Here is a 27,409-nt window from a genome sequence, read left to right as displayed (position 1 = left end):
TGGTGATGGGTATGTTAGAAACTCCAAGAGGCAGGGGAGGTAGACAGGTGAGTCCAATCCAGCCTGCATCTCCCTGTGGGAAGGCCTGGTCACCAGCCCCACTGGAAGGGTCCGTGGAGCAGAGCTCTGCCTTCCTCCTCCCAGCCCGTGAGGTACAGAGCCGGGGCTGTTTCTCCCCAGTTCATTTAATGACCCAGGCTAAGCGCCACCAGAGAGGAGCCAAGCCTGGCAACCCCTGGCTTCCTCTGATCTGAGCTCTCCCCTTACAGCTGTGCAGCCCCAGTGCAAGTGGCATCAGATGTGGGAGCGACAGCAGCCAAGGCCACCTCAGGCAACAGCCATTCCTTCTGCCCATGTGTGCCACAAGGAGGAGGATGGGGAAGGAGACAGGTGCTCACAGGGGGGAATCTTGCCTTGTTGTCCAGGAGCCTGATGCCCAAGGACAGAGACCCAGGCAAGCAGAGATCAAGGAGAAGCCTTTTTGGCACGACTGAGGGAGACAACACTGCCTGCCTATCATTGTCTTCTTTGCATTCAGCTCTCTGGACCAGCAGCTGCACCTTTAGCACCACCTACACAAGGACCATGCAGCGAATGCCACCCTTGTGATGGAGGAGGCCTAAGAGACAGCAACAGGTGAGGTGCCCTCTGGTGTTCCCACTCCCTCCTGGGGTGCTGCCAGCACTTGATCTTGGCTTCCTGGGGTGACCTATGCAAGGGCCAGAGGTCTGGGTCCAGTCCCATTTGCCCTCAGCACTGCTCTGCCTGCCCTGCTCTTTCTCATCCGTGAGGCCAGGGGAAGATCTGCCCGAGGAAGGAGCTCCTTCATCCCCAGCTCGGCTCCCGGTGACCTTACAGCACGTACTACCGAGGTCAGCCCTGCCCAGACCATTCCTCCATTTCCGAGGGCTCTGAATTACTGTCCAGCTGTTCTCCCAGCCAGAGGCTGAACCATCAGGGCTGCTGCCTGTTGTTCTCCAGGCAGCTCTTGCTCTCTCCTGGCCTAGCAGGTGGGACATTAGCACATGTGGACTGTGAAGCTGGACTCACCACTTCTGTGCCCAGCTCAGACCTGGGGTGACAGCTGGGGCAGTCACAAGCAGCAGCTCCCAGCAGATGCCCCATGGGCTGGACTGTTAGGAGCAGCGTGGACGTCTGGCAGCTGTGGGGGCTGCAGGCGCTGTATACCCTGGGCACATTTCTGAAGGCAGGGGCTGTAAGAAGAAGCAGCCAAGTGGTGGAGGACTTTGCTCTTGGCAGCTGCCAGAGACTCATGCCTCAGGATCTGGGAATGTGAGCAGCTTGCCACAGCTGATCACATGTCCCAGGTTTAGGGACTGGTAGGAACACGCAGTTTAAAGGTTAGACCACAGGACAGAGCACCTGCACCCTCCTGCCACCTCTGAAGCAGGCTCCCTGGATGGCCTTTTATGAACCAACCCCCCTTGCTGGACAGATCCAGACTCTCCAGGCACCCAAATAGGGGCAGCTGAGCTCCCAGCAGCTAGTCATGCTGGAAAATCAGGCTTCTGCTCCTCCGAGTGAAACTGGGAGTCGTGTTGGTCCCTGAAGCCAGGGGTACCAGGAGACCCAGTCCACTCCTGCTTAGTCACTGAGATCCTCTATGGTGAGGTGCCAGCAAAGCGCTAGGTGCCATTGCTCCTGACGGTGATAAAGCAAGCCACGCTTGCTACCACATGCAAGCTGGGGAGAGCTTCGTACGCACTGTACTTCCAAGGTTTGGACTGACGTGTTCCCAGCCACAAGGAGCCAATGAGTAATTCTGTAGGTGGCACATGTTGCTGTGCCAGGGGCTTTGTAAGTACACGATCCCTCCAGCATCACACGGTTGTGTCTGCTACCGTGGAGTTCATGTCAGGGAACAAAACACACTTTAGCTAAGTTTCAGTGGTGTCCCTTGGCTCATAGAGATGGCCAGGGGCACCATGTCCTGGGTTAGGGACTCCCAGGCACAGTTGTGCTGGCAAGGGTGGAAGCTGTAGAGGAAGGGGAATAGCTCGGAGGATGCTCAACCACTGTGGCTTGGTGGAGCTACACTGGGACAGAGTCCTCACTATGCTGGACCTTGCACTGTCATTTATACATGGACCAGCTGGCAAGGCAGAAGGCAGCACTTGCATTACATTGCCCAAGATGGAGAGTAATAGAGAATATGCCCACTGATTTCAAGAGTTGACTGGCACCTACTTGGGAGCTAGTCCATCACAGAGCAGGTTGCCCAGGTGAGATGCCAAGGACATGGGACCCACAGCATTTCCAGAACTTCTTAGCTCCCCCTTCCAAAAACCCTGTCTCCCCAAGCAGAGCTTTGGGCTTCTTTGATTCAAGGGCTGTTACGTGATTTTTCTGCTGGGAGCTTGACTCTCGCCTCTGGCGCATGTGTTAACTGGGAGGAACTTGAGAGAAGAAAGGCTAGTTAGAACACAGCCACCTGCCAAGGAGAAAGGGAGTCGTGCTCCAGACACTGATATATTTTGTTCAGTGCTTGCCCTGTGCTACTAGGGCCTGGCTTCTCTGAAGGTCTGTGCTGTGGCAATGCACGCAGTAGGCTCCGGAGAGCTTCAGCACCCCAGTGCACTGGTGCAGCGCGCAGCTGGTTGCGTGCCGTGAATACAAGTGAGGCTGCTAACGTGTCTGTCAGTGCTGCATGCTCCAGAGGGCAGGCCGAGGGCATCGGCTCCTGCTGGGCCTGCAGGGCACGGGGGAACACAGGCCTTACCTGCAGAATGAGCAGAATGAGGCAGTGCCAGTCCTCTGTGTGCTGCCTCAGTGCCCTTGGAGGCATTAGTCCCTTGGGAGATATGAAGGACACCTCCCTTGCTCAGCCTTCTGCCATGACCGAGAGCCAGGGCTCAGCCCCAGGGTGCTAAAGGGGCCAGGATGTTTGAACTGAATTCCTCATATAGACTGCATTCTTCCTGCCCTTCCCTTAGGTATGGGGCAGTTGACCCATGCCCAGACTATGGTGCCCATCCAGCCCATTGGCACACTCCCAGTGCCACACTGAGGCATCTGTGCCCCTTCCGTGTTGAGTTCCACTTCCCCGTCGCTGCCAAGGAGGTGTTGATATGCCCTAAACCTTCAGTCTGGGATGCATCTGGCCTGCAGGCCCTATGTCTGACCCCCACCCTGGGATAAATTAATCCAGGCCTGGAAGTTTTTACTTCCGTGGAGCTAGTGTAGTTACTGATGTGAGTAAGGCAGGAGGGCTTTGAACCGGGGAGCACTTTCTGTGTGAGTGGAGCTGCCTCTGTGAAGAAGGCAGGGCAGAGCCCAACTGCGCTTTGAGTCCTCCTCCTCTGTGCAGCTGACACGTGCGTCTGGGAGGTAATTCCTCCCCGCGTGGCGAGGCGGGGTGGAAACACAGAGAAGAGGGAAACTCGGAGACAGTTATGTTAGAAAAGTAATTGACAAGATAAGGCCGGGGTGTGATATTACCCGAGTTGCATCCTTCTATGAGGTTAATAAGACACAGACAATTGCTGCCGCCTGATACGGTGAGTGTTGTGTGAGGAAGTCTGTTAGTGGGTTGATGACTAATACGATATGTTGGAAACCTGCTAAGGGGAGGGGAAGTTGCTAATATGATTCAACTGACCCTCTCCGCACCTGTGACGGTATCTTTTTTAAAAAACCACAGGTGGATTGTTCTGAGATGGCCTCATAGGGGAACAGGTGGGGGGAGAAACGTCTGCACAAGCGAGCTGTGCCCAGGAGCCAGCAAGGAGTCAGTACTCACTCAGACAGCAAGCGGAGCAAGGGACTCGGGATCAAACTCTCGACACAAGCCACGTAGAGCAGAGCCCGACCGACTCTTTGTCCAGCCCAGTGGCTCATGCGCTTTGCAGCTCACAGCCCTGCTGAATGCGCAGTGACACTGCCAGCTGGCTCAGCACTTCCATTTTAAGCTCCGGTTTTCAGGGGGCTTGTGCACGTGCTGGAAGAAGTGCGTTCTGCTCTGAAACAGTCTCTCCGTTCTGCTCTGAAACAGTCTGTCAGCATGGATGGGACAGAGCTGCTGCCCCCCTGCTCTCAGAGCTGCACGTGCAGGGGAAGTGGTGAGTTCCTGTGGGATGTGCTGGGGGACATGGTGTCCCACTTCCCGGGTGTGGGGCTCTGGCCCCTGACAGGTGGGATCTGCATCCCCCAAGAGGTCAAGATGTAGGGGCATGTCTGAAAAGCAGCTTGCTTGCTCCCCACATGCAAAGCCCTGGAGTGGGGATGATGTGGCTGCCTGAGAGCAATGCAGTTGCATCAGTGCATTGTCCTGGGTGTGCCTGTTGACCCGTGCCCAGTGCCAGTCCTCCAGTGCACCCCTCTCACGTGTGTGGAGCAGATGCACCATGTTTCACAGTGGCACCCACCGGTGTGGTCTGGAGGAGCACTTGCCCCAGAACACCCATGACTGCACCTGGCACTTTTGCCTGGGAGCAATTATATGCGAATGCGGTGAAATTCACCCCTCTGTGGTGGCCCTTTTTTGTGCCTAAGTAGCAGGCTCAGTTGAGATGTGCCCAGAGACAGGTGCAGAGTTTGGCCCTGGGCCCTGGCATTCCAAGGGACCCAGAATGGCTGATTCTTTTTTTTTTAATGAGTCACGAATGGTTCTTACATCAAGTGTACTAATTCTTCTGTTTCTATTCAAACTATGATAGGGCTGGATTACTCATACTTACTACAGACACACGACTAAGAACAGCTGGGAGCTTAACTTCAGAAGCAGCAAAATGGTACGGGGGTGTCAGAGAAGAAGTGGTGTCTGATTTAAGACCTGGTCTCTGACCCTCAGCTCTTTGCAGGTGGCTTAGTGCCAGCCCTATATCCAGGTGGGCTGTGCCCTTTGAGCAGTGCTGCCTGTTTCAATGCCAAACCATCTGCAGGATCCAGGCCCGTGTTTGCTCTTCCTCAGTACTAGAAGACCTGTTCTTAGACCCAAGAAACTTGCTGCAAGACCCAAGAAACTTGTTGCAGAGACTGTGCTCTTCAAGCAGGGGATTCTGGAAAATGTCCTTCTCAGATGCAGGACGTGATGGGGGATCAGGTGAGTAGAGGTCATGCGACTGCCTGGAGGGACTATATCGAGCAGGCCTCTGGGTACCTCCAGAAACAGTTAGGTTGGGTTGGTGGTTGGGTTTAGAGGCTTATTGTGAGTGGAGCTGTAAGCCCATTAATAAACCAAGTGGGTGAAGGGGGAATTTAATTTGGAAGCCTCAGCTATGCACAGCTCACTTTATAGAAAGGAAACTGGGCCCTGGCCAAACCAGAGAGTGGGAAGGAGGGAGGCTGACCTTATTGTACCTCTGTGCCCATAGCTCTCTCTGAAGTCATAGAGATGTAGGGCTGGAAGGAGCCTCCTGAGCCGGGGCATCTGCTAGTATAGTGTACCCACCTCATCTCTGGCTTGGAGCTATAATAAGCTCTGTCTTTAAAATTAGCGCCCTTCCTGGCACATGGTTCCTTCTGGGAGGAGATTCCAGAACCTCCTTGCCCGGAGAGTAAGAAACTTTCTTCAGTTTCCAGCCTAAATTCAATCCTGGCCAGTTTATGCAGACTAGAACTGCTCTGCTCTTTTGCTGGTGTTCAGCTCCCTGCTTTACTTGGAGAGAGGGAGCGCCGTACAGGAAGCTAGTTGGAGCCCGCATGTCTCCTGAGAGCCCTGTCCATCCCTGGGCGCTCTTTATGTAAGATGGAGGACTGGCTCCTGAGCTTCCCAGCTGTGATAAGTCCATGCAGCTCTATTGACGCTACCGGAGCTCTATTGATGTCACGTTAAGGCTGTGCTGCTCAAGCTATTTTAAGCATTTTGGTTGTATTTTAAAAAAAAATCTTCCCAATGGTAATATTTTTAACTCTCTTGTTGCTCAAAGCAGGTTTCAGTGGAGTGGTGGGCAGTTCCCAAGTGACTCAACTGTAATTGGTGTGCTGGGTCCTGGGGCATTTTTGGTGGTGGGGCTGATGCAGTGGGGAAAAGCCAAGGCATTGGAGTTTAAGTTCTGATGTGATCTCTTTCCCTTTCTTCCACTGACTCTGAATATAAGGATTTACTGCTCCTGAGCGACAGATTTAGCCACAGATGAGAGGGCAAGGGGTCCAGAGGAGGCAGCGGGGCTCCACAGGTCAATGGTGTGCACGGGAAAGACCAATGGGGCTGGGATGAGTGTTGCTATGCTGCCAAAACTCACTTCTTTAGGTGGCTAAATGCCCAAGGGTCACCAGGGTCTGCTAGGCAGGGAAGCCCTCAGCTTCAGGGGCAAACATGTGATCCCTTCAGGGCCGTGGTGCTTTCCTCTGCCTCTTGATCTCAGTGGGTTGGAGGTCCCCACTCTGGGTGGGTCTTTGGAGCCTAGTGCCTGGGGCTGCTTTTGTAGGACACAATTAAAGGTTGATGCAGTTTAGGATGGTGAGGCCATGATGGTAAGACAGCTGCCAAGATGCAAGGTGTTTGGGTGGTGGAAGTGGGGAGGTAGTGTCTCAGAGCCCTGGGTTCTGGTTGGCCTCTTGTGACTCCTGCGTCCACGCGTACAGGCAAGGGGATCTTTGAAGACCAAACAGGTACTCGCTCCTGGGTCCGAGGGCTTCCCACTGCTTTAACCTCCTCGAGTGCTGCCAGTGCCACTTCTAGGATCACTTCATCACTCATCCTGTAACCCCAGTGGCTTCAGATGGGATGAGGGAAGAGCTGGGCTTCTCTGTCTGCTGCAAGTTGCACCGATTTCAGAGCTCCCTGCCTGCTCCCTCTCTGATACCCAAGGTCTCTCCTGCATAAGCTTGGCTCCAAACTGAAGACTGAGCAAGGAGCATGTGGAGCCTCCAGTGGCACTAGAGACCCATCACTGGTTTCAGTAATACTTTTGTCAGGCCCATGACCCTACCTGCTGGATACCTGGGCACTTACCGTTAGGGCTGACCCTCCATTTGCAGTGGGTGGCTTAACCCCTGCCAGCACAATGACCCTGGCACGACTTCCTGAGCCACAGACAGTGTCATTCTGTTTTCATACAGCACTGAGCAAATACTCGGTCTCTAGGCATAGGAGAAGGAAATAGGCACTATGTGAACCATAGGTCTGAAAAGTCTTGCTGCCAGGTCGCCATGCCTTGCAGGGTTAATTGAGATATAAATGGTACCTAAGCCTCTTGCCGGTCCTCCAAATGGGATGGCTGTCCAGCCCAGCCCACATGAAGCAAACTGATGCCACCCACCTAGGGCTATACACATGGGGCCAGGCCCTGTGGCATGCTGAGCCCTTGCCTCCCCTGCTGACTGGTGCGGCTCAAAGCCCTTCTGGGATTTGCTTGCGAGTGGTTTGGAGTCCTTGGAACCGTTGCCTTTCCCTCGAGAACAGACCACGGCTGCCTGGTCTGGAGTTCACAGCTGTCCTGCCCTTCCTATTCTGCTTGTGGGGAGTCTCATCCTGACTGGCCAGGCAGGAGCTCCAAAGGGTCTTTGGTATGGTAATGCTGGGAACTGCTCCCCTGGACAATGCCACATGCCCCGCTGGCTCCATCTGCTTCCAGCTTGGCCCCGAGATCCAGCCGCAGAGTGTTGAGGCCCATCCTTCTCACGTAAATAAACAGCTATAAATAAGGAGAGAGCCAGAGGTGCGAAAACTGCCAGGAGCAGATTTCAGAAAACCAATAAATTAGTCTGGAAAAACAAAGGTTATGAACTATCATCCGTTCTCCAAGCTAAGGGGCAGAGCCTCCCTTTCCCGATGAATGATGAGGGGTCAAAGCTGCGTACCAGGAGCAGGGCTGGGCTGGCTGTATCTATCACAGGCTAAAGATCTCTTCTGCTGCCTCCTGGCTCTGGTTGCATTAATACACTGACAGTCATGTTCTGAGAATAGGGACAAGAACCCAAGTGAACATGCAAAGAGGAACCAGATTCTGGGAAAGAAGTTGTTTGTTGAGTGATCCTGCAACAGACTATCGTGGTGCTAATGATGTGTGCCAGTATCAATAAAGCATCAGCACTCTTCTGGCTCCCCCCTATCTTGTGCCTTGGAATTTCTCTCTGCATGTTTGGCTTCCCCTTTGGAAGCGTGGTGTTTACCTCGCCGAAGCAGGCTTGGGAACAGTTGCTAGGAAAGATGCTGGATAAGACTGGAACATCTGATCGGCTGCTGTTGTAAGTCCGGGGCCTTTTGTACAGTCCTGAAGACAGTAGGCACTCAGGGCAGTGCCAGGGCAGGAAGGGGACTAAAGGCATTATGTATTTCAGAGCCAACAGCCTGGCCCTCCAAAATGCAGAGTATCCCTGACCCTGTGCGAAGTCCTTCACCTCCTGAAATGCGAGTTCAGGGCTGCTGGCTGCCCAATGCCCTCCAGTGGCATGAACTGTCCCTGTAAAACATGTGCGCAAAGCACTTCTATCCCAAGCTGCCCTGGACACTAAGCTGAATCAGTAGAGTGTGGAGGGTAGGAAAAAGAGACAAGAAACCCTTGTAGAAAGCTAAATCACTCCAGGCCTGACCTGAAGCTACTGAGGTCGATGGAGAGAGCCCCATCGACCATGATAAGCTGTGGATCAGCCCCTCGGTGCTGGAGACGAGCATATTTGCAAGCTTTCACTTCAGCCCTTGGGACAAAGAGCTGAGTCAGACTTTTATAAGGGCTCGGATTTTGCTGGGAAAGCAAATGGCCTAGAAGTTTATGCAAACTTGGGTTAGGCTGGGAGGAAGCCTCTGTCAGTCTCTGCTGGCCTGGGGGGATCTCTCTATGGAGCCAGCATCAGGCCACAGGGGTGCTTGGGTCCCAACGAGCAGGATTAGAAGCAGCAGAAAATACGTTGTACTCGCCTCGTCCTGCCTGATGAGTCTTTCAGCACTCAAAATGCAACGACAAGTCTCCTGGAAGGAACTTTTTGCTGCCCGTTTCCAGCATCACAAGAGGAGGAAAAAACAAAGCTGGAAGAACAGCCTCTGCAATGCAAACCTGATTGCAAAGTGTCCACGTGCCCAGCATGGGCACTGCAACCACAAGGCAGAAAGCTGGTGTTCAGACCAGGGCAGGGAGCTGCAGTCATTTGCTCCTCCCAGGCTGGGTGAGGGGCTCCCCGAGCCTGTCTTCTCACTACCTCCCCCTGACTTCTCCTGACTCCCTTCAGCTGCCACAGTTGTTCTGTGAGGAAGGTCATTGACCCGCTTAAGGGTGTGGGCAAAGGAAGGCAAGTCTACGGGCTCCAGCATCCTTAGGGTCAGGGTTGGAGGGAGCAGAGGATATGGGCTGCTCCTCATGGTCCTACTTCCCTTCCTTCCACCAAGTGTGCAAAGGGACGTGGCCCCTAGTGAGATGCTGGCCTCTCCACCACACACGCTCTCTGCTTCCCTTCCGCTCCTTTTATTTCCCACGGTCGGGTTGTTTGTATTGCAGTCATGCCTAGGGGAACCTCTCTGCGCTAGGAGCTGTACGTGCATCTAGCGAGAGCCAGTCCGTGCCCTGAAGAGCTTCACATCTAAACAAGCAAGAGGGACACAGGGTGTCGGAAGGGACGGGCTGCCACCTCCCTTTCCTAGCCAGGGCACTGAGAGGGAGAGAGGAAGAGATGGGTTTTCGCTTGGTCCCTATTGAAGCGGTCAGGTCCTCCAGAGACCCGGCTCTTCTGACACTCTGCCCAGGAAGGAGCCGCGGGGTGCTGAGCGCACCTGGAAAGCCTGGCCGGAGGTGACTTGCCTAGGGCCTCCTGGGGGCAGAGGCAGAGCCGAGAGCTGCCTCGGTCGCCCCTCTCCGGCCCGTAACTGCCGCCCTGATCTCTGCCCAACGTGACGTTGTGCAGTCGAAGATGCCCTCCCAGCTCGCTGGGCAAGGCCACGTTGGCAGAGACATCGGGGTCTGAGTCAGAGCGGGGGGAGATTTTGGGAGGGGGCAGGGGCTGGGCCAGAGCAGCGCACACGGTCCCTTCTCCCGGGCACTTCTCCCTCTCCGCTCAGCGCGGCCCCCACTGCCTGGGGGCCCTGCCAGCCCCTTCCCTCCCGACTCTCTGGGTGGGGCAGGGGGGCAGGTGGAAGCAGCTAGGGCCCTGCGCTGGGGTGGGGGCGGCGGCAGAGCAGAGCCCTGTGGAGGGGGGCACGGGGGAACAGGCAGTGGGGCTGAGGGGGTGCCAGCTGCCCCATGGCCTGGGAGAGCTACCAGCTGCCCCCGACTAGGGGATGCTCCCCTCCGCCCAGGGGCAGTGCCAAGGGGGGGCCATGCTGGCACCAAAGAGGTGGGCAGCAGTGCCCCAGCCCAGGAGTCTACCATGCGGTGTGAGGACCCCCCTCCATGCAGTATGCAGTGAGGGGGGGACACCCATGCAGTGCAGGGAGGGGAACCCCCAGGCCCATGCAGTGCAAGGAGGGAGGACACCCATGCAGTGTAGTGAGGGGAGCCCCCTGGCCCCGTGCAGTGTGGGGAGGGGATGACACCCATGCAGTGTAAGGAGAGGAGCCCCCCCAAGGCCCATGCAATGTGGGGGGGCACTCATGCAGTGTAGAGAGGGGAGCCCCCCCGGGGCCCCGTGCAGTGCAGGGAGGGGGGGCACCATGCAGTGCGGTGAGGGGAGCCCCGGGCCCCCATGCATTGCGGGGCGGGGGGAGGGTGGGACACCGATGCAGTGTGCTGAGGGGCGTCCCCATGCATTGCGGGGCGGGGGGGCTGGGACACCCATGCAGTGCGGTGAGGGGAGCCCCGTGCAGTGCAGTGTAGTGTGGGGAGCGGGGACACCCGTGCAGTGCGGGGGGGGGGGGGGGGGCGGCCCCGCCCGCGCTCGGGCAATGCGCATGATTCTGCGGCTCTGTGCACTGCACGCGCCAACCCACCTTGAAGCCGGCCCGGCCTCCCCCCCCCCCGCCTGGGCAGTGGCAGCGCCTGAAGCCAATCACCGCCCCCCGCCTCCCCCCGCGGCCAATGGGCGCCGCGCGGGGGCGGAGCGGAGCCGCTAAAGAGCCAGGCTAGGCTGCGCCGCCCTCCGCTGCGCCGGGCTGTGGCGGGAGCGGAGCGGAGCAGCGCGGAGCGGGATGGCGGGCGCGGCCGCGGCCGGGGCCGGGCGGGAGCGGGGGGCGGCCGGCTCGGCCATGCGCGCTCCGCGGGGCCCGGCGCGCTGAGCGGGAAGATGCTGCTCGGCGCCGGGCGGTAGTACTATGATTTGCTATGCGGCCGCTTTGATTGCAAGTGTCCTGGGCGCCGCGGGGCTGGCCGCGCAAGGTGAGTCCAAGTGCGGCCGCGCTGCCTGCCCCCGCGGGGTCGCATCCCGCCCGCGCCGTGCGAGCCGGGCACCAGGGACGGGACGCGCCGCTGCAGCCCCTGCATCAAGGGCAGGGGCAAACTTCTGCCCAGGTCCATGCCTCCCACCCGTGGGCATCGGGGCGGGCTCTGCCCTGTGCCGTGCCCCTGCCACGGGCTGCGAAACCCGACTTCTGCCTCGGGAGGAGTGTGCCGGGTGCCCCCCAATGCCTTCGGGTTGGTTTGAAATGTCACTGCCCGTGCCCCGCACCGGGGCGCTTGCGGGGACGCGTGCTCGCAGTCTGCACGCACAGGGCGCGCAGCGCAGCGCTGCAGAGCGGGTGCCCGGGCTGTCCCTCGCTGGCGGAGTTCAGCTGCGGGGTGGGAGCGATGGGCTGGCGGGCAGGGGAGCAGGAGGTTGAGCCGTGGCTCGTGTGGACCGGCAGGAGGCAGGCTTCCCGGCGCTTGCTTTTTCAGTGTTTCGGTGGACCGTGGGGAGACCCAGACCTGCAGTGGCCGGAGGGGGGTGAAGCGTCTCCTGTTCCCGGGTTGCGTCCTGCTCGAGGGTTGGGGCAAGCGGATGGTGACGGATGCCAAGCGTTTCCCTGTGGTTTGTAGGTGTTTGTAGCTCCTCTTTCTCTGGGCGATGTCGGTCCTTCTCAGTGAATTGCATTTCTGCGGTGCCCTTCATCCTTTTGCTCTCCAAGTGCTTTGCATTCAGTGTAAGGCGTTCTGCTCGCTTTGAGGGGGTGGCACTAACTCCACTGACGGATGGGGAAACTGAGGCATACGGTTGCCCAAGGTTACGGGAGACTTGATAGGACCCACAAGTGCTGACTCCCAGTGCACTGCTGGAACTCAGTTCATGACTCTCCTTTCTGTCGGCTCCTGTTCGCACTCCCCTTGGGCTAAGCCCTGCAAGGGTAAGCTGAGCTTCCTGCTCTCAACTCTGTCTGCTTTTGGTTCAGAGCTGATCCCTTATCCTACCAGCTCTACTGGGCCATCCAGCCCCCTTCCCTTGGCATCAGTCACAGATGAAGTAGCCAGGTGGCTACTGAAGTCCCACCAAGTGCCTGGATCCCCTTAAGTGGCTCTCGGGTCATGCTGTGATTTCTCTCTTTGGCACTTTGCTTGGGAGTGTTTCTTTTTATTTAGTGCCTTCATAAGGGAAGGCAGCTAGTGGGCTGCTGAAAGAACACACTTGGTAGTCCTGTCTCACTGGCCTCCTGTAGCCCTTTTTGGTGCCTTTTGTTGTTGGAAAGGAGATTGATTGATTGAAACTAGCAACTAGCTAGGTGTCCTTGTCTTGCCTGATCCCAGGGTTGTAGCCCTGTAGTAGTTGCCGTTAAAAATAACCAGTAGCCAGCTGCCTCAACTCTTTCTTCCCCTCAGCTGAGGGAACCACTGACATCTCAGGGCTTATTATGGTCGTGCCTGGGAGCCCAGTCCTGAACCAGTTGCCTCTGGGCCAGGCACAAGCAAGCCAGTGAGAGCGTAGAGCAGGTCTCTGGCTGGAGACCCGTGCAGTCGAACAGGTGGGTACACACAGGGAGCAAGTGGGGTCCTCTTAGACCTTTATCCTGAGAGGGTCCAGGGCCAAATATTATAAGAGCCCTGTAGAGATTGGGGCCCCTTCTTGCCAATCCTTCTCCCCACCCTCTTCAGAAAAGCAAGACCTGACCTGGGGGCAGGTGTGATCTGCACTGGGGATGCAGAACGATGTTTGGGGTGGGATGGCCTGGCATTAAGTTGGCCCAGGCCCCTTTCACCCATGGCAAAACTCCCCTTTACTTAGCACCTTGCATACGGAGAGCTCCCTCTGTCTTTGGGAAATGTAAAGTGGGAAGGTGAGTGCCTGGCCGCTTCTTTTGCTCAGAAATAGCGTGAATTATTTGCTTTGGGCCAGGCAGCTACGCTGCTCTGCTGCTGCTGTAGGGGACATGAGCTCCCAGCTGGGGCAGCGCTTGTACGTTAGACACGGGGAGAGAGAAATTCTCCAGCTGCTGTAAGTGTGTAGATGCTGCTCAGGGGGCTGGTGTCATGAGTAAGTGTACTGTGTGTAGGGGGCCATGCGTGTGTGTATGTGTGATGAGTGAGTAGCAGGTACGTGCTGAACGAGTGTACTATGAATAATGCGTGGGTGTGTGCAGTGAGTACACCATGCGTGGGGTGAGCACTACAGGCGAGGACTGGGGTAGGGAGTTCTGTACGAGTCCCCCGTGAGTGTGCTCTGTGTGGCAGGGAGGGGGGGTGTAGGCACGTGGGCTGCGCGTGTACAGTGAGTCTGTGTGTAACGTGGGTGAGCGCATGGGGCTGGCTGGAGGCTCAGACGAATATCCATGGCTTTTTTTCCTTCAGGCAGCGGCAGGGAACTGTCTGCGGATGGCTGCATCACCTGCTGCAGTGGCGCAAGTAGCCTGACTGGTATCCTGGCTCTGGGGACTAGGGCTGTGTTATTTCAGGAGCCAGCTCCCTGCTCTAGCCCTCTTCACTAGTGACACTGGAAAGATTGTACCCTGCACCTGGGTGTCCGGGGTAGGATGAGACCCTGGTGTGCAGGGTCTTGGCTCCCTGAGGGAGCTGGTGAACTGCAGACAGCTTGCTGTAACAGAAGTTGGAGAGCAGGGGCTGAGCCCACCTGGCCCAGAAGCCAGGGTGTGGAGGGCCCAGGGTCCCTCCCGTCCTCTTGCTGCAGATATGTTCACTAGATCCAGCAGAATCCTCTGTCCATGGGCACGCGCCCAGGGGTTCAGGGCAAAGGCTGTCGTTCCACATCGGATAAGAGCGAGCAGAGAGCCACTGGCGGCAGCATCTGCTCCCAGTGCCTGGGTTAGCACTGATGCTGGGCCGTGTGCTGGTCGGGCTGTCCCCAGTGGTCCCACAAGCAGTGAGTAGTCTCAGATCCTGCTGGGCTTCAGCATCCTTCTCTGCATTGCTCTTGCTGGAGGGTGGGGGCCACAGGTGCTCCATGTGAGCTCTCTTGCTGTCCCCTGCGGGGTCTCTGCCCAGGTGGCAGAGTTGGGGTTGCCCCCCAGGGGCACCCCTGCACTGCCCCCCTGCAGTGCCTCCTGGTGGGGTGAGTGGGGATTGCAGTGCTGACATGTGAGCCCCAGGTCCAGTGCTATTTCCCTGGGACAAGCAGAGGCTTTGGGACCTGTGAACTTCTCCAGTGTCTCTGGCCTGAGGAGGTTGGGGATGACGGTGCTCTTGAGGTTCCAGTTGAGTTGGTGCATGGATGATATGCAGACACTGAGGCAACATGTGCATATGCACGTCCCTTTTTGCTAAAGCTGCTGGCTTTTCCTTGGCAAAGTGTGGCAGACGTTGACCTCGTGTGACCTTAGCATTTTCTTCACCAAGTATCAGTGCTGTGGAGCTGCTAATCTGAATGCTTAAGGGCAGCGTGAAGTCCTTGTTGTTGCTGTCTTTGCCTGTTCTCCCCCTGCCCCCTTCCTGTTTGCTGCTGGTCTCTGGACTTGTACTGTCTTCTGTGACCCTCCCCACCCCCAACCATGCTTGGTCTGGAGAGTGGTGACCACTCATGATAAGCTGAACCAGCACAGGCCTGGCCCTCAGCCTCCCTGACCCAGGCTGAGAGATGGGTGTAGAGGGTCACAGTACCAAGGAGTCGGTGCACAATGACTGTTCCTGCTCCCGGGTCACGTCCCGCAGCCTGCTGTCTCTGGCCAGCACTGGGTGCCTGTGGCCATTGTGCTTGTGGAGCCATTCGGTTCCTCCTTTCCTGTCCCGTGGCTGCAGGGTGGAGATGAGGGTTTTTTCCAAGGTGTCTTCTGTTCCTTTATGCATGCCCGCTGTAGACAGGGTGGGCACCTAGCTCTAAGGTCAACAGTGCTTGGCCCTCTTCCAGTGCTCTCCCTTGAGGCCTCAAAGGGATTTGCAACACCTGGGTGGTGCTGCCCCCATATTAGATGGGGAAACTGAGGCACAGAGTGAGCAAGTGGTTCTGCTATGGCTAGCTGGCAAGTCAGGTGCAGGGCTGTGGCTGGCAGCGAGGGGTCCTGACTTGGAGGTGGTGACTTCGAGATTGGGTGGTGGTGGCCCCCACCCTGCCCTTCTGGAAATCACTTCTGTCACTCCAAGCTCAACAGTGGCCCTTGGTCTCTGGGTCAGTGAGGGCACATGGGTGCTATGGCTGGGCCCTGGGACAGAGCTTGCTGGGCCCTGTGGGATGAACATGGCTGGACAGAGCCGAATGCATCGCCCATGTTGTGCAGTCTGTTCCTTGGTGGCTCCATCTCTCTCCAGCCCTTGTGGGGAACAATGGGCAGTAAAACTCTGCTGCTCTCACCCCACGTGACTGCTGTCGCACCCTCCTCCCAAGAGCTCCCACCCCTTCTCCCAGGCTGGTTCAGAGCCTGGGTGGATCATGTGGGAGCTGGGTGGCTCATGTCAGCTCCAGGATCCTGGCTCCTGCCAGCTGAAAGACTGCTGCTTCCGCCTGCTGTCTGTGGGCTGGCAATCGGGATGTCTGGACTGGCACCTGCACCGTGAGGCAAGCCTTTCTGTGGGAAGCATCACTTCAGATAGGGAGCTTTCAGGTCTGTGGGTGTTGGCATGTGCAATGATGGTGGATGGCCAAGGGTAGCAGGACTTGACCGCTGGCTGAGACTTGGCAGACTCCTCGCTCTTGGGTGGGGGAGCTCTAGTCCTCCAGGTTGGGCAGGGAGACAAAGATTAATCAGATTAACCTTGGGTGCTTCACTGCCTCTGATCAAAGAGAAATGTAGCTGCCTGACCCCAGATAAAGGGAATCTGTGCTGGAGCCCTGCTTGGCTTGGGGGAAGGAGCTGCTGGTGGTTGGACTCGCTTTGGAGCAACCTTTGGAGCCTGAGCATTGCTGAAAGGCCCCTTCTCCCTCCTGGCCCTGTGGCTGAGAAGCCCTGCTGCTCCTGCTTCTTTGGCCTGGGTGCTGCCACATCGGGCAAGTTCAGAGCAGGTGGGAGCAAACTGCATGCCCCCAGCTGGACCTGGAGGTGGATCCCCCACTCTGGGATGCCAGGAACATAGCTGGTCACCCCCCCTGTCCTCGCAGCTCTCCTGAGGAACCAAGCCTAGTGGACATTCGAAGGTCCTGAGTTGGATGTGCCTGGCTGGGGGGACCTGAGCGGATGTCCTGGCTGTCAATGCACACAGCGCATGCCCAGGAGCTGTTAGCTTGAGGATTGAAGAACCGCTGGGTCCAGTAGGGCTATAGGCAGGAGATGGTGCACGTCTCTGGCTAAGAGAGTGCAGTCAGCGGGATCTGGTTATAGCACCTGTGGTGCATGCTCTGCCTGCTCCTGCTCATGCACTCGGTGCTCTTGGAGATGAAGGATGGTCTGTCAGAGGCTGGGACAAGTCTGTTCGCCTGTCAGGACTCTGGGATGGGGCCTGGGCACAGTGGGCCATGAGCTGCAGAGCACAGCAGGCAGCTGCCTGGTTGGTTTCTGACTCTGGGGTTGCTTCCACCTGTGTCTTCTGCTGCAGCTGATGTATGCTGAATTGCATGGAAGGTGTCAGGGTTTGGGAGCTGGTGGAGCGCCACATGCCAGCAGCAGGCAGGCAGCTGTGTGCTTCTTCCGAGTCCCATTGCTGTGGAGATGGCTCCCAGAGGATGCTCTTCTCTTGATCTAGGCTCTTGCGCTCTGTATGCAGGAAGCTTCTTCTCATACTTGTGGATCCTGGGTACCCCTTTGGTTGCAGGACTTGTCTGTGTGCACCCAGCCTGTGCTTCCCTGGGAGCACTCTGCCAGCAAGGCAAGGGGTGCTTAGGTAGCAATGCTCCATGTCTCATAATGTCCCAGTGCCCTCACGCAGGGGAAGGGCAATATCTGGCCTACACAGAGGAGCCCTGTTGTACACGGGGCACGCTGCATGGATACCCCCTGGGGGCTGGTGTCAGGTGCATGGCTGCCTAGGAAGGGCAGTGTTCCCTGGGGCCGTGTCGTTTTGTTTGACAAGTGAAGCTTTCAACATGGAGATCATGGCATGGGCTAGTGGCCCGGGCACTGCACTGGGTGCCAGGACCTGGGTTCTGTTCCTTTCACTGCTGCTGACCTGCTGTGTGACCTTGGGCAAGTCATAGCCTTTATCTTGCTTATCTCAATGGCAAGCCCTTGGGGCAGGGCCTCTCTTGCACTCAGGGTATGTACATCTGTGATCTCATTCAGGCCCCTTGGTATTCCAGCAATGCAAAAAGGTTGACTTCCACCCCACCCCTCTCCCCTCCCAACCTCCAACTCTTCCTGGATTGTTTTAGTCGCTTTCTAGGGATGATCTCAGGGCTCAGCTGCAAGGCTAGAGGAGGGCTGATCTGGGAGCACCACGGACAGATCCGGGTTCCAGCACCACGGACAGATCTGGCAAGTGGCTGCTGTCCAGCACAGGGCTGGGAGGGCCCGACACCTCCCTCATGGAGCGCCCTGGCAGCAGGTGCCTGGGATCTAGACTGCCTGTGCAGAGGGGTCTGCTCTTACTGGCAGGGTCTCCTCGGAGCCCTGTCCTTGGTCTCTGAAGGGGGATTTGAGCTTGTGGCTCCAGAGCATCTGGTGACTCTGAACTTAATGCTTAGGTCATTATGCAGGTGCGTCCAGCTCTTCCTACTCCTGCACTGGCTTTTGCTGTGTGACCTTGAGGCGAGGCACTTGACCTACGTGCCTCTCAGCCAGTCACCTAGAAAATCGGGTCTAAAAAGCAGGGATCTTGCGGCAATCCCAGCTGCTGCTGCTACTGCTGAGCCAAGCTGGGGGCTTGGAAGGCAGAGGGGAAGAATGAAGGTGACTGATCCCCAGACTGGGGGGGCTGCTTTCCCAGACAGTGGATCCAAGCAGGGATGGCTGATCTCTGGGTGACACAGATACCTTTGAGCATCCAGGTTGGGGGGCGGGAGGGGTTAGCTAACAGAATCAGGTCAGCTTCCTCGGTACTTTCTTAGATGACTGAGCAGCTAATTGCAGCTTTGTCATGTGTAGTTTCTGACTGGCTGAGCAAACCCCCACAGCTTGAGCTGAGCCATGCATACTTGTCATGTTCAGTGAGCAATACGATGTGATCTGGGGCAGCAGGGGTGGAGTGGGGAGAGGGAGGGAAGGGGCAGAACAGCTCCAGCTCTCTGCCACCTTCCTCGGGAACAGGTGCTGGAGCCTGGCCCTCTTAATCTCTGCCCAGAGCTGGTTGTCCTGTTCTGCCCCTGGTCCTAGGACCCTCTGCCCCCCAGGGAAGTGCTGCTGGCTTGTGTCTGGAGCCTCAGCAGGACTGGGCCTGCAGTGGTGGGCATGGACTGTGTGCAGGTGGATTTGGTCTCCCAGTCAGAGTGGGTGGAGCTATAAAGGCCGCCTTTGGGCTGCTTTGCAGTGGGCTGGCCCTGCTGCCCTGAGGTGTCTGGCAGGTAAACCAGTGCAGTGCAAGAGTCAGGCGCTGGGGCTCTGCGATTTCAACATGTTTGCTTTCACCTGAAGGGCATGGGCGTGGGCATGGGTCAGTGGTACCTCTGTTTTGATGGGTGGAAGCATCTACAGGGTCAAGGCTTCAAGGGTGCTGATTGGTGGGGCTATTCCTTTATCACTGATCTGTGGGCCCCCCAATAAGCAGCAGTGTCCATCTCTCAGGGCTGTTTTCCCGTTCCCAGCTGGCTGCCAGCATGGCAGTGGGGCACCTGTTGGTAGCAAAAGGGCTGGCACGTACCAGGCCCTGCTGAGATGGGCCGTTTGTCTGCCAAGCTTGGCTGTGACCTCGGGTGAACCTTGCATGGCCTCCCAGGGTGGCAGCAAAGACGGGGCTGTTGGCAGCTCTGGGGACCTGGTGCTGGGGCAGAGAGAAGGCTCAGACCCATGGAGCTGTCCAGGACTGCCTGTCTGGAATAGCCTGCCTGAGTCTGCAGATCCTCTCCATGCCTGGTCACACTGGCCTGCCCAAGTCTCCTCTGACTGCAGTATCATTCAAGCTCCAAGATGCTGCTTGCTGTGGGGCAACAAGTGGGGTTTTTTACCTTCACTTCAGCCCTCACTTGCTGGCCATGTGCAGGTAGCACCTATAGCAACTGAACTGGAAGTGTCACTGGGAGCCTCTTCTGCCCTTCAGTTGTAGCTTTGCTTCCCAGCATCTTCTCCTTTTTACAAGGAAGCGGGGCATGAAAGGGCTGCAGATCTGCCCTTCTCTCAGAGCTAGGGGTGACCCTGGGGCATTAAGATGCATGTTCCTGCTCTAAGCACTGGAATTGGAATCTGGATTGGGATCAAGAAGCCGGTGTCTCCTCACTAATCACTAGGGCCTGCTCCGCTCCTGGCCCTTCTGCTCCACGTACCCAGAGCCCCACCCAGTGAAGTGGGGGCGTGACAAGGTTGAATAAGGGTGTCACTTGCAGCTGAGTGGCCAGTCTTCCCTTTCCCACCTCTCTCATGGTCTATGGCGCAGCTTTGTGTTGGCTTACAGCTGGGAGGCAAAGCTGGAGATGGGGTATTTGTAAACCTGTTTGTTACCTGCTGCTCTTTGGTGTGTCCATGAGCATGGAGCAGGGGCTGGGGTGGTGTAGTTTGTGCCACAGTTGGGATCTGGCACCAGGGGAGGACCTAAGTCTGAATTTCATTCAGCTGAAGCTGCCACCTCATAGCAGGGCAGTGATGGCAGGTGGCACCAAACCACTGAATGCAGAATCGGAGACCTCAGCTCCAGCTCTTAGTCTTTGTGGCTTCTAGGCCAGCTGCTTTGACTGGAGTGGAGCTTTAGGAAGCCTGGGTTGTCTCTGAGTCGCTGTGGTGAGATGGAAGTTGGAGGGAGTAGGTGGGTGCCATCCTCCAGCACTCAAGAGCTTGTGGAAGCTTTCTGGACTTTAGGAAGACCTTCCACACTGTGTCTCACCCCATTCTCATTAAAAAATTAGGAGATTGTGGTGTCAATACCTACACGGTCAAATGGCCTGCCAATTGGCTGGAGGGCCGCACCCAGAGAGTGGCAGTGGATGGGTCATTTTCATCCTGGAGGGATGTGGGCAGTGGGGTCCCCCAGGGCTCGGTCCTTGGGCCTGCACTGTTCAACATCTTCATTGGTGACTTGGACAAGGGGGTGAAAAGCACCTTGTTCAAATTTGCTGACAACACTAAGATGTGGAGAGAAGTGGGCATGCTAGAAGGCTGCAATTGGACCTAGACGGGTTACAGGGGTGGGCGGATGAGAATAAGATGGGATTCAATACTGACAAGTGCAGAGTGCTGCACCTAGGGGCAGAGAACCAGCAACATACCTACAGGCTGGGGAACTACCCTTTTGTCGGCACAGAGGCAGAAAAGGATCTTGGAGTCGGTATAGACTCCAACATGAACATGGGCTGCCAATGTGGGGATGCAGTCAGGAGGGCTAACCGCACTTAATCACACATCCATAGATGCATCACGAGCAAGTCCAAGGAAGTGATCCTCCCCCTCTGTGCGACACTGGTCAGGCCACAGTTGGAGTACTGCGTCCAGTACTGGGCGCCGCACTTCAGGAGGGATGTGGACATCATGGAGAGGGTCCAGAGGAGGGCCACTCGCATGATCAGGAGGCAGCTGGGCAGGCTCTATGAGGAGAGGCTGAGGGACCTGAACCTGTTTAGCCTCCACAAGAAGCTGAGAGGGGATCTGTTGGCTGTCTATCAACTGGCCAAGGGAGATCAGCAGGCACTGGGGAAAGTCCCTGTTCCCCTGAGCACTACGAGGAGTAACAAGGAATAACGGCCATAAGCTGATGGAGAGTAGATTCAGGCTAGACATCAGGAGGCACTACTTCATAGTTGGGCAGCTAGGATGTGGAACTAACTTCCTAGGGAAGTGGTGCTTGCCCCTACCCTGGGGGTCTTCAAAAGGAGGCTAGACAATTGCCTAGCCGGGTTCACTTGACCCCAGCATTCTTTTCTGCCCATGGCAGGGGGTCGGACTTGATGATCTGCTCAGGTCCCTTCTGACCCTACCAACTATGAAACTATAGTCACTGATACCCAAGTTGCCATCCACTACCACCTTCCCCACCAATTCATCCCTGTTTGTGAGCAGCAGGTTAAGAAGAGCATGGCTCCTAGTTGGCCACTACACCACTTGCCCCAGGAAGTCCTCCCCAACACTCTCCAAAATCTTCCTGGATTGCCAGTGCACTCCTGTATTGCCCTCCCAGCAGATGTCAGGGTGATTGAGGTCCCCCATGAGAACCGGGGCCTGTGATCGGGTAACTTCCACTAGCTGTTTGAATTAAGCCTCATCCAGCACTTCTTCCTGGTCTGGTAGTCTACAGCAGACACCCACTACGTCATCCTTCTTGCTCTCCCCTTGAGCCTTAAACCAGAGACATTCAACAGCCCCGTCTCCAGCTTCATACCAGAGCTCTGAGCAATCACACAGCTCTTTTACATAAAGCACAACTCCTCCTCCTCCTCCTCTTCTCCCCTGTCTGTCCTTCCTGAACACTTTGTACCCATCCACAACTGTGCTCCAGACATGCAACCTCCCACCACGTCTGTTATTCCGATCACGTCAGCTCCATGACTGTGCAAGGACTTCCACTTCTTCCTGCTTGTTTCCCAGGCCCTGTGCATTCATATACAGGCACCTGAGGTAACTAGTTGATTGCCCTGACTTCTGAGGAAGAATGAGAAGGCTTCCCCTGGTGCCCCCTCCTGCTTGCTCTTCCTCCAGGTCTCCTGCTTCCCTACTTACCTTAGGGCTTTGGTCTCAATCCCCCAGCAAACCTAGTTTAAAGCTCTCCTCACTAGGTTAGCAAGCCTGTGTGTGAAAATGCTTTTCCCTCTTTTCATCCAGTGGATCCCATCTTTTCCCAGCAATCCTCCTTCTTGGAACAACAACCCATGGTTAAAGAAGCCAAAGCCCTGCTGGCGACACCACCTGCACAGCCAGGTGTTGATCTGCAGGATGCACCCGTTCCTGCCCCGGCTCTTTCTCTTGCCCAGATTAGCAGAGCTCCTGGTGGTTGCCTGTGTACTAAGGGTGATGCTTATAATTTGGAGCTCTGATTTCAGTACAGCAGGGCCAAAGACACGCGCCCACTAGGTCTAGACCTTGGGGCAGTGAGGCCAGAGCTGCCAAAGCTGTAAGAAGTCAGAGGCCTGTTTTCACGCCTCGACATGAGACCATTCACAATGCTGATGCAAAGTCAGCTGCCAGAGCTGCTCCAACAGACCCTCCAGCTGGCAAGGCCTGGTCTGTGTGAAGAGTGCTTCACTGATACAGGAGCAGCAGTGCAGTGTTGGCAAAGTATTCCTAGTGCTTTTGCAGCTACACTGGCAAAGCCATGCTTCATCCCAGTACAGCGCCCAGTTTCTTTGCATATCCTAGAGCTAGAATCCTACTCTGTTTTAAAAGAAAATGAAACAGTCACCAAATTCTCCTTCCTCGGGAGCTTTAAGAAAGCTGTGAGCTATTGTGAGGTGGAGGAGAGTGAGGTGTGACTTGTAGGAGTTGGCAGCAGTGGTCTCTCTAACACCAGTCAGTCCTTATTTAGGTGTGTTGTGAATAGCAGGGCTCTGGAGGCCGGGGGGGCATGTCTCTCTATGTGGTGCCTATAAAACTGAGCCATCACTGGCTTCTTTCAGGTGATCCCAGAACTCTCTGGCCACAGCCCCATTTCTCTCCTCTCACCTGGAAGGTCATAGTGGTTGACACAGTTGGATATAACAGAGCTGGCTGCCCTATTCACTGCTGAAGTTGAAAACCCAGTTGGGTTTCCTCTCGCCCCTACCATAATGGCTTGGGTGCTGGCAGCTCCTGTGACATATCGAGTCCTGCTCTCTTCCCAAGAGGGGAAATTACTAGACCAGAAGCTTAATTCTAGGCAGAAGTTGCTAGTGTGCACTGCAGATGGTGAATCTTGCTGGAGAAAGGGGCATCTAGTCTGGGGTGTGGATGGCAGAGGAGGGCTGCTAAGTGAGTGGGGTGTGCAGACAGCAGGGATCCCTGCCAGAGCTGGGTGCTTGCGATTGCCCTGGCTGCCAGACAGTTGTGCTCATGTCGAGCCGAAGTGTAGTCAAGCATGTCGTTACCCCTCTAGCCTTTCCTTTACATACTGGTCCTGCCAGAAGCGGTCCTGTTTTCCTTCCCTCGGATCCTAGCACTTCCTTCCCAGAGTCTGCAGCTAGGTACAGACACACTGCCCATGCCGTGTTTGCTGGGTATGTTCAGTGAGCTTAGAGACCGGGTGATCTCCAGTGGCAAAACCTGTGTGCATTTGCATGTGTGCAAGGAGGGAGCTCCACGTGTACTACAGGTGAGAGGGATTGGACCTGGGCCCTCCTGCTGGCATGGGCAAGCTGCTCTGACCCATAAGGGCCATCCTCTGCCCCCTTTGGGAAGTGGGGATGAGACCTCATGCTCCCCACGTGTATGTTCAGCTTAGGGCAGCTCCCTTGGCAGTACTTACAAGAGAAATTTTGGTTCAGGCCCAGGACTTTGGATCCTGGTGGTGTCTGAAATGGGGACGTCAGTGGTTAAATCTGGATGCCTCTCACTGCCTGTTCTTGCCTGTGCAATGTCTATATTGGTTCATCCCTTTGTTCTGTCTCTCCTTCCATTCTTTGCTGCTCATTCTGCCTTTCCCTTGGTCTCTGGCTGTCAGTTTTGTCTTCGATCCTCCTGTGTTCTTGCCCGGGCGTTCTCTGTTTGTTCTTCCATTCCTGCTTGCTCATTTGTTCTTTCATCTGCTTTCCCATTCATGCTTTTTTTGTGGTTTGTGTCTTTCTCCTCCATTCACAATCTTGTTCCCCTTCCCCTTGTGCGAGTTAGGTAGCCGCTTCTAACAGGGATAGAGTCCAGCCCGGCTGGGAATCTTCCTGCCTAGTGGACACCAGTTTCCTTGGGGGTAAGAGCTTGTGGCCAGCCCAGGTCAGAGGGAGCAAAAGGAGAGGTTTTCCTCCCTATGGGGCAGGCCTTGTCTGCTTAGTTTGGTTTTTCCCAAAGGAAAGGGGTGGGAGCAGTCAGGCTCAGTGGCTGCCTTCTCTTTGGAGGGGCCCTGTATCTGGTAGGAAAGCGGGCCCAGTGGGTCTGTTGTAGCAGATCTGCTTGTCCTGTGGATGGGAAAGGCTGGGATTAACCCTCCTGTTTGGCCATCAGGCCGCAGGGCTAAGGAGCTGAACTGTTCAGTGGCTCTGAAAGGTGGGTGGTAGGGCTTTGCCTGCAGCTGAAGGATGTGGCTGTATGGCTTAAAGAGCTGGGCTGGCTCTAGGGTTTCAGGGACCCCTTTATTGAAGAGATTCCCATACACCTTGTCACCTTAGGTGTCTGGGCACATGGGAATGGCTGGATGCGTGCAAGTGTACATCCAGTCAGCCCAGAGCCCCGTGCAGATGCCTGAGCTCCACATAGTGCTGTAGAGATCAAAGCCGAGAGGCGGCCCCCATCTCCTGGAGTTGGCAGGCTCAGACCAGCTGAGGGCACACACAGACCAAGGGCAGTGAAGGGTAATGTGCGGCATGGCAGGGTGTGAGAGAATCCTATTAAGAGCTGGTGCTGCTAAGAAGCGACTTAGGCTGGGGTGGGATGGGGGCAGCACTGGGTGAGTGCAAAGGGGTGTTGGGGCTGGATTTGGAGGAGCAAGGGAGGTTCATAGGAAGATGGGAGGTCATTCCAGGCACAGGAGTTACCCTGAGCAAGGGCAAGGAGGAAGGAGCTGGCTGCAGTAAGGGTCAGTGTCCTCAGCTGGAGCATTAGCCTGCAACACACTCCTCTTCCTCCCTTTATCCTTGGGCAGGGAGCTAGTGATAGGCCCTGAGAAGGAGGGGCAGGGAGTACCTGGCGAGAGTGGTGGGGGAAGAGGTTGCTTGACCTGATGGGGTTTGGGCAGGTGGGAGCAGGGAGAGCCAGGTAGAGGGGATGGTGAGATTTGAAGCCTGGAAATGCAGGTCATGTTGCTCCCTGGCATCAGGAGCAGTGGTTCCCTTTCTTCTTTCCTTTCTTCCTTGCATAGCAGCCCACTCTTAGCACTTCCCTTCTCAGCATGCCCTCAGTTGGGATGGGCTAGACATCAAATGCATTGGTATTGAGTCTGCAAAGAGCTCTTCCTGCAGAGCCGGGTGCCTGCAGGGATGGGGTCTCGCTGGCATCCAAGCAAATGGCATCAGGCGCTTTATCAGGGCTTGGAGAAACACCTGGTGTGACTTATGTCTCTTATGTGAAAGCCTCTTTGAAGTTGTCTTGGAGGAAGCAATCTTCTGCCCAGGTGATTTCTAGATTGCCAGATGGGAAGCTGGCACCACCAGACTGTGGCCACTCTGAGTGCCACAGTGTGCTCCCTGCATGGAGACTGGTCCCGGGCTGCTCCCAGCATGAGTTTCCCTGGGGATGTTGGTACAGGATGCACTTGCAACTATCGCAGTTCCAGCATCTCCCAGCTGGAGGCACTGCAAGGTGTGGGTTAGGAGGTGTGCAACTGCTCCAGCCCTTGCCCTGCTTCTCTTGGCTAGTGCCCTTGGTGGGGCAAGGTGGTGGGTACTCCTGCTGGGTATTTATCCTGGGAGGAGCTGTTGTTCCCACTTCCCTTCCTAATAGGCTGCGTGGAGGAGTTACTGCTGTTATCTTTATCCCCTCTATTGCTGAAAAGCCATTAAAGACATGAGCCAAGATTGAATTACCGACTTCCTTCCTGTCAGCGGGGCCTGTGAGGAAGGGCCTTGAAATACAATCTATCTGAGAGCAGATTAAAGTTGCTAATAGCGCAGAGAAACCCAGAGGCTGGCTGTGAATGACCGGGATGGGGATCAATCAGGCGTCTGGCCTGACAGCACGTGGGGGCTCAGCTCCCGGTTCAGATGGGCTCATTCACGGCTAGAGCCGGATGGAGGGCTGCTTCCTCCTCCCTCTTCTGCCCTTGCTCCCCTGCAGCTAGGCCACCTTGGGCTGTGCTCTTCTCGGATCCAAGCTGAGCAGCAGCAGGCCTGGAGGAGACTGCTCAGATCCAAGCTGAGCCAGCTACTTCCAGGTGGTGGCACTGGGATGGCCCCTCATGATGGCCAGCCTGCATGCCCTGCTTCTGCAGGATGGCAGGCGACTGGCGGGATGCTCTGGCTGCAGGCCTCACTCTGTACTGCATTGGTTTAGTTGCTCCTGCATGACTGTATTCAAGCCATCTGCTGTCATTGAGCCCTTCAGGATGATCTCTTTGGGTCCTGAGTGGTGCATGCTATCCAAGGATGTGGAGGAGCCTGCCTTGCTGCTGCCAGAGTGAGAAGAGCATTGTGCTTGCTGGGGGGCTGTTGGAGGTGGCCCGAGCTGCTGCTGCTGCTGTGGCTCTCTACAGAGGATGTTGCTCCAATAGGGAACTCTTCAGGCATGCTTCAAATGTGTGGTGCTCAGAGCTATAGCCCTGCCCATGTAGGGAGGAGCTGTCTTCTGACCTGATTTAACGCCAACGAGCTTAAAGCAGCAGCTTAAGCTGCTGTGGGGCCTTTCCCTGTGGCAGGCCAGGCTGCAGTTGTAGTGTACGAGCTTGAGCAGCTTGCAGGCAGCCTCTGTGCAGTAGGCATACTGGGAGCCTAGGCACCAGGGCCTGCATGTGCCCTGGGCCCTGCTGGAGAGAGCCTAATCTTTGCTTGCACATTGGGCATCCTGCCCATGGCTTGGCAGAGCACTCCCAGCTGGTCTAGAGTCCCATGAAGCTTCCTTGGCTGGCATCGCTGGTGCTGGGCCTTTCCTTGTTTGCCTGAAGTTACTTCTAGGCACTGAGCTGGGGTGCCTTGCTTTGAAAGTCTGTCTATCTAAGCAAAGCCCTTGGCCTCCCTTCCAGGCCAGCCCAACCTTTGCCTCTGTTACCATCTTGCTGTCTTCTCGTCCTGCCCCGTCGTCTCCACCACAATCACCTGCTGGGCTTGGGCAACTTCCCGGGCTCACAGCCTTTCCCCAGCTCCATGCTTCCTGCCACTTGGCCAGGGCTTTGCTTCCTATCTGGTGTGGGGAGCAGGGGTTGGTTTTGAGCCAGACCCCCTGAGCCATGCTGGACTGCCAGGGGTGGCCTCTCAATTGTAGCTTCCCTCTGGGTTGAGCGGGGGACTGTTTTGGGGCGATGGGAACAGGCTTTATTGGAGTAGATGGAGATGTGTGGAGTGGGAGAAATGTGGACCTGGCAGTGTTGCTGGGACTGGGGTGGGAGACATGGGTCATGGTGGCCTGGGTGGAGCTGACAGTGTCAAGTGCCAAGTATCTGGGCTTCTGAAAAGC

The 27,409-nt window shown here is 56.3% G+C and overlaps 1 protein-coding gene and 1 long non-coding RNA gene across 10 annotated transcripts in view; both read left to right on the top strand.

Moving 5' to 3' along the window:
* The window catches only part of LOC132246458 (uncharacterized), a 78,614-nt gene extending 68,755 nt beyond the window's left edge, over positions 1–9,859 (top strand). The window contains exons 2-4 of one of the 4 annotated variants that reach the window (XR_009457754.1): positions 270–636; positions 4,677–5,062; positions 6,547–9,859. This is a non-coding gene — a long non-coding RNA (uncharacterized LOC132246458). Of the gene's footprint in view, positions 1–269; positions 1,819–4,676 lie in introns of all 4 variants that reach the window. The other 3 variants (XR_009457755.1, XR_009457753.1, XR_009457756.1) reach the window with 3 other exon arrangements.
* Positions 9,860–11,024: 1,165 nt separating this feature from the next.
* Positions 11,025–27,409, top strand: part of IGSF9B (immunoglobulin superfamily member 9B) — a 98,066-nt gene continuing 81,681 nt past the window's right edge. For 5 of the 6 annotated variants that reach the window (XR_009457941.1, XM_059719797.1, XM_019487285.2 and 2 more), the window contains exon 1: positions 11,025–11,204. Coding sequence is in view for 5 of the 6 variants with exons in the window: in XM_059719797.1 (XP_059575780.1) it covers positions 11,141–11,204 (64 nt within the window). In the remaining variant the exon portion in view is untranslated. The remainder of the gene's footprint in view (positions 11,205–27,409) is intronic. The other variant, XM_059719802.1, reaches the window with a different exon arrangement.

This window comes from Alligator mississippiensis, chromosome 16, assembly GCF_030867095.1.
Source record: "Alligator mississippiensis isolate rAllMis1 chromosome 16, rAllMis1, whole genome shotgun sequence".
Taxonomy (NCBI): Eukaryota; Metazoa; Chordata; order Crocodylia; family Alligatoridae; genus Alligator; species Alligator mississippiensis.
This window is presented reverse-complemented; position numbering and strand designations above follow the sequence as displayed.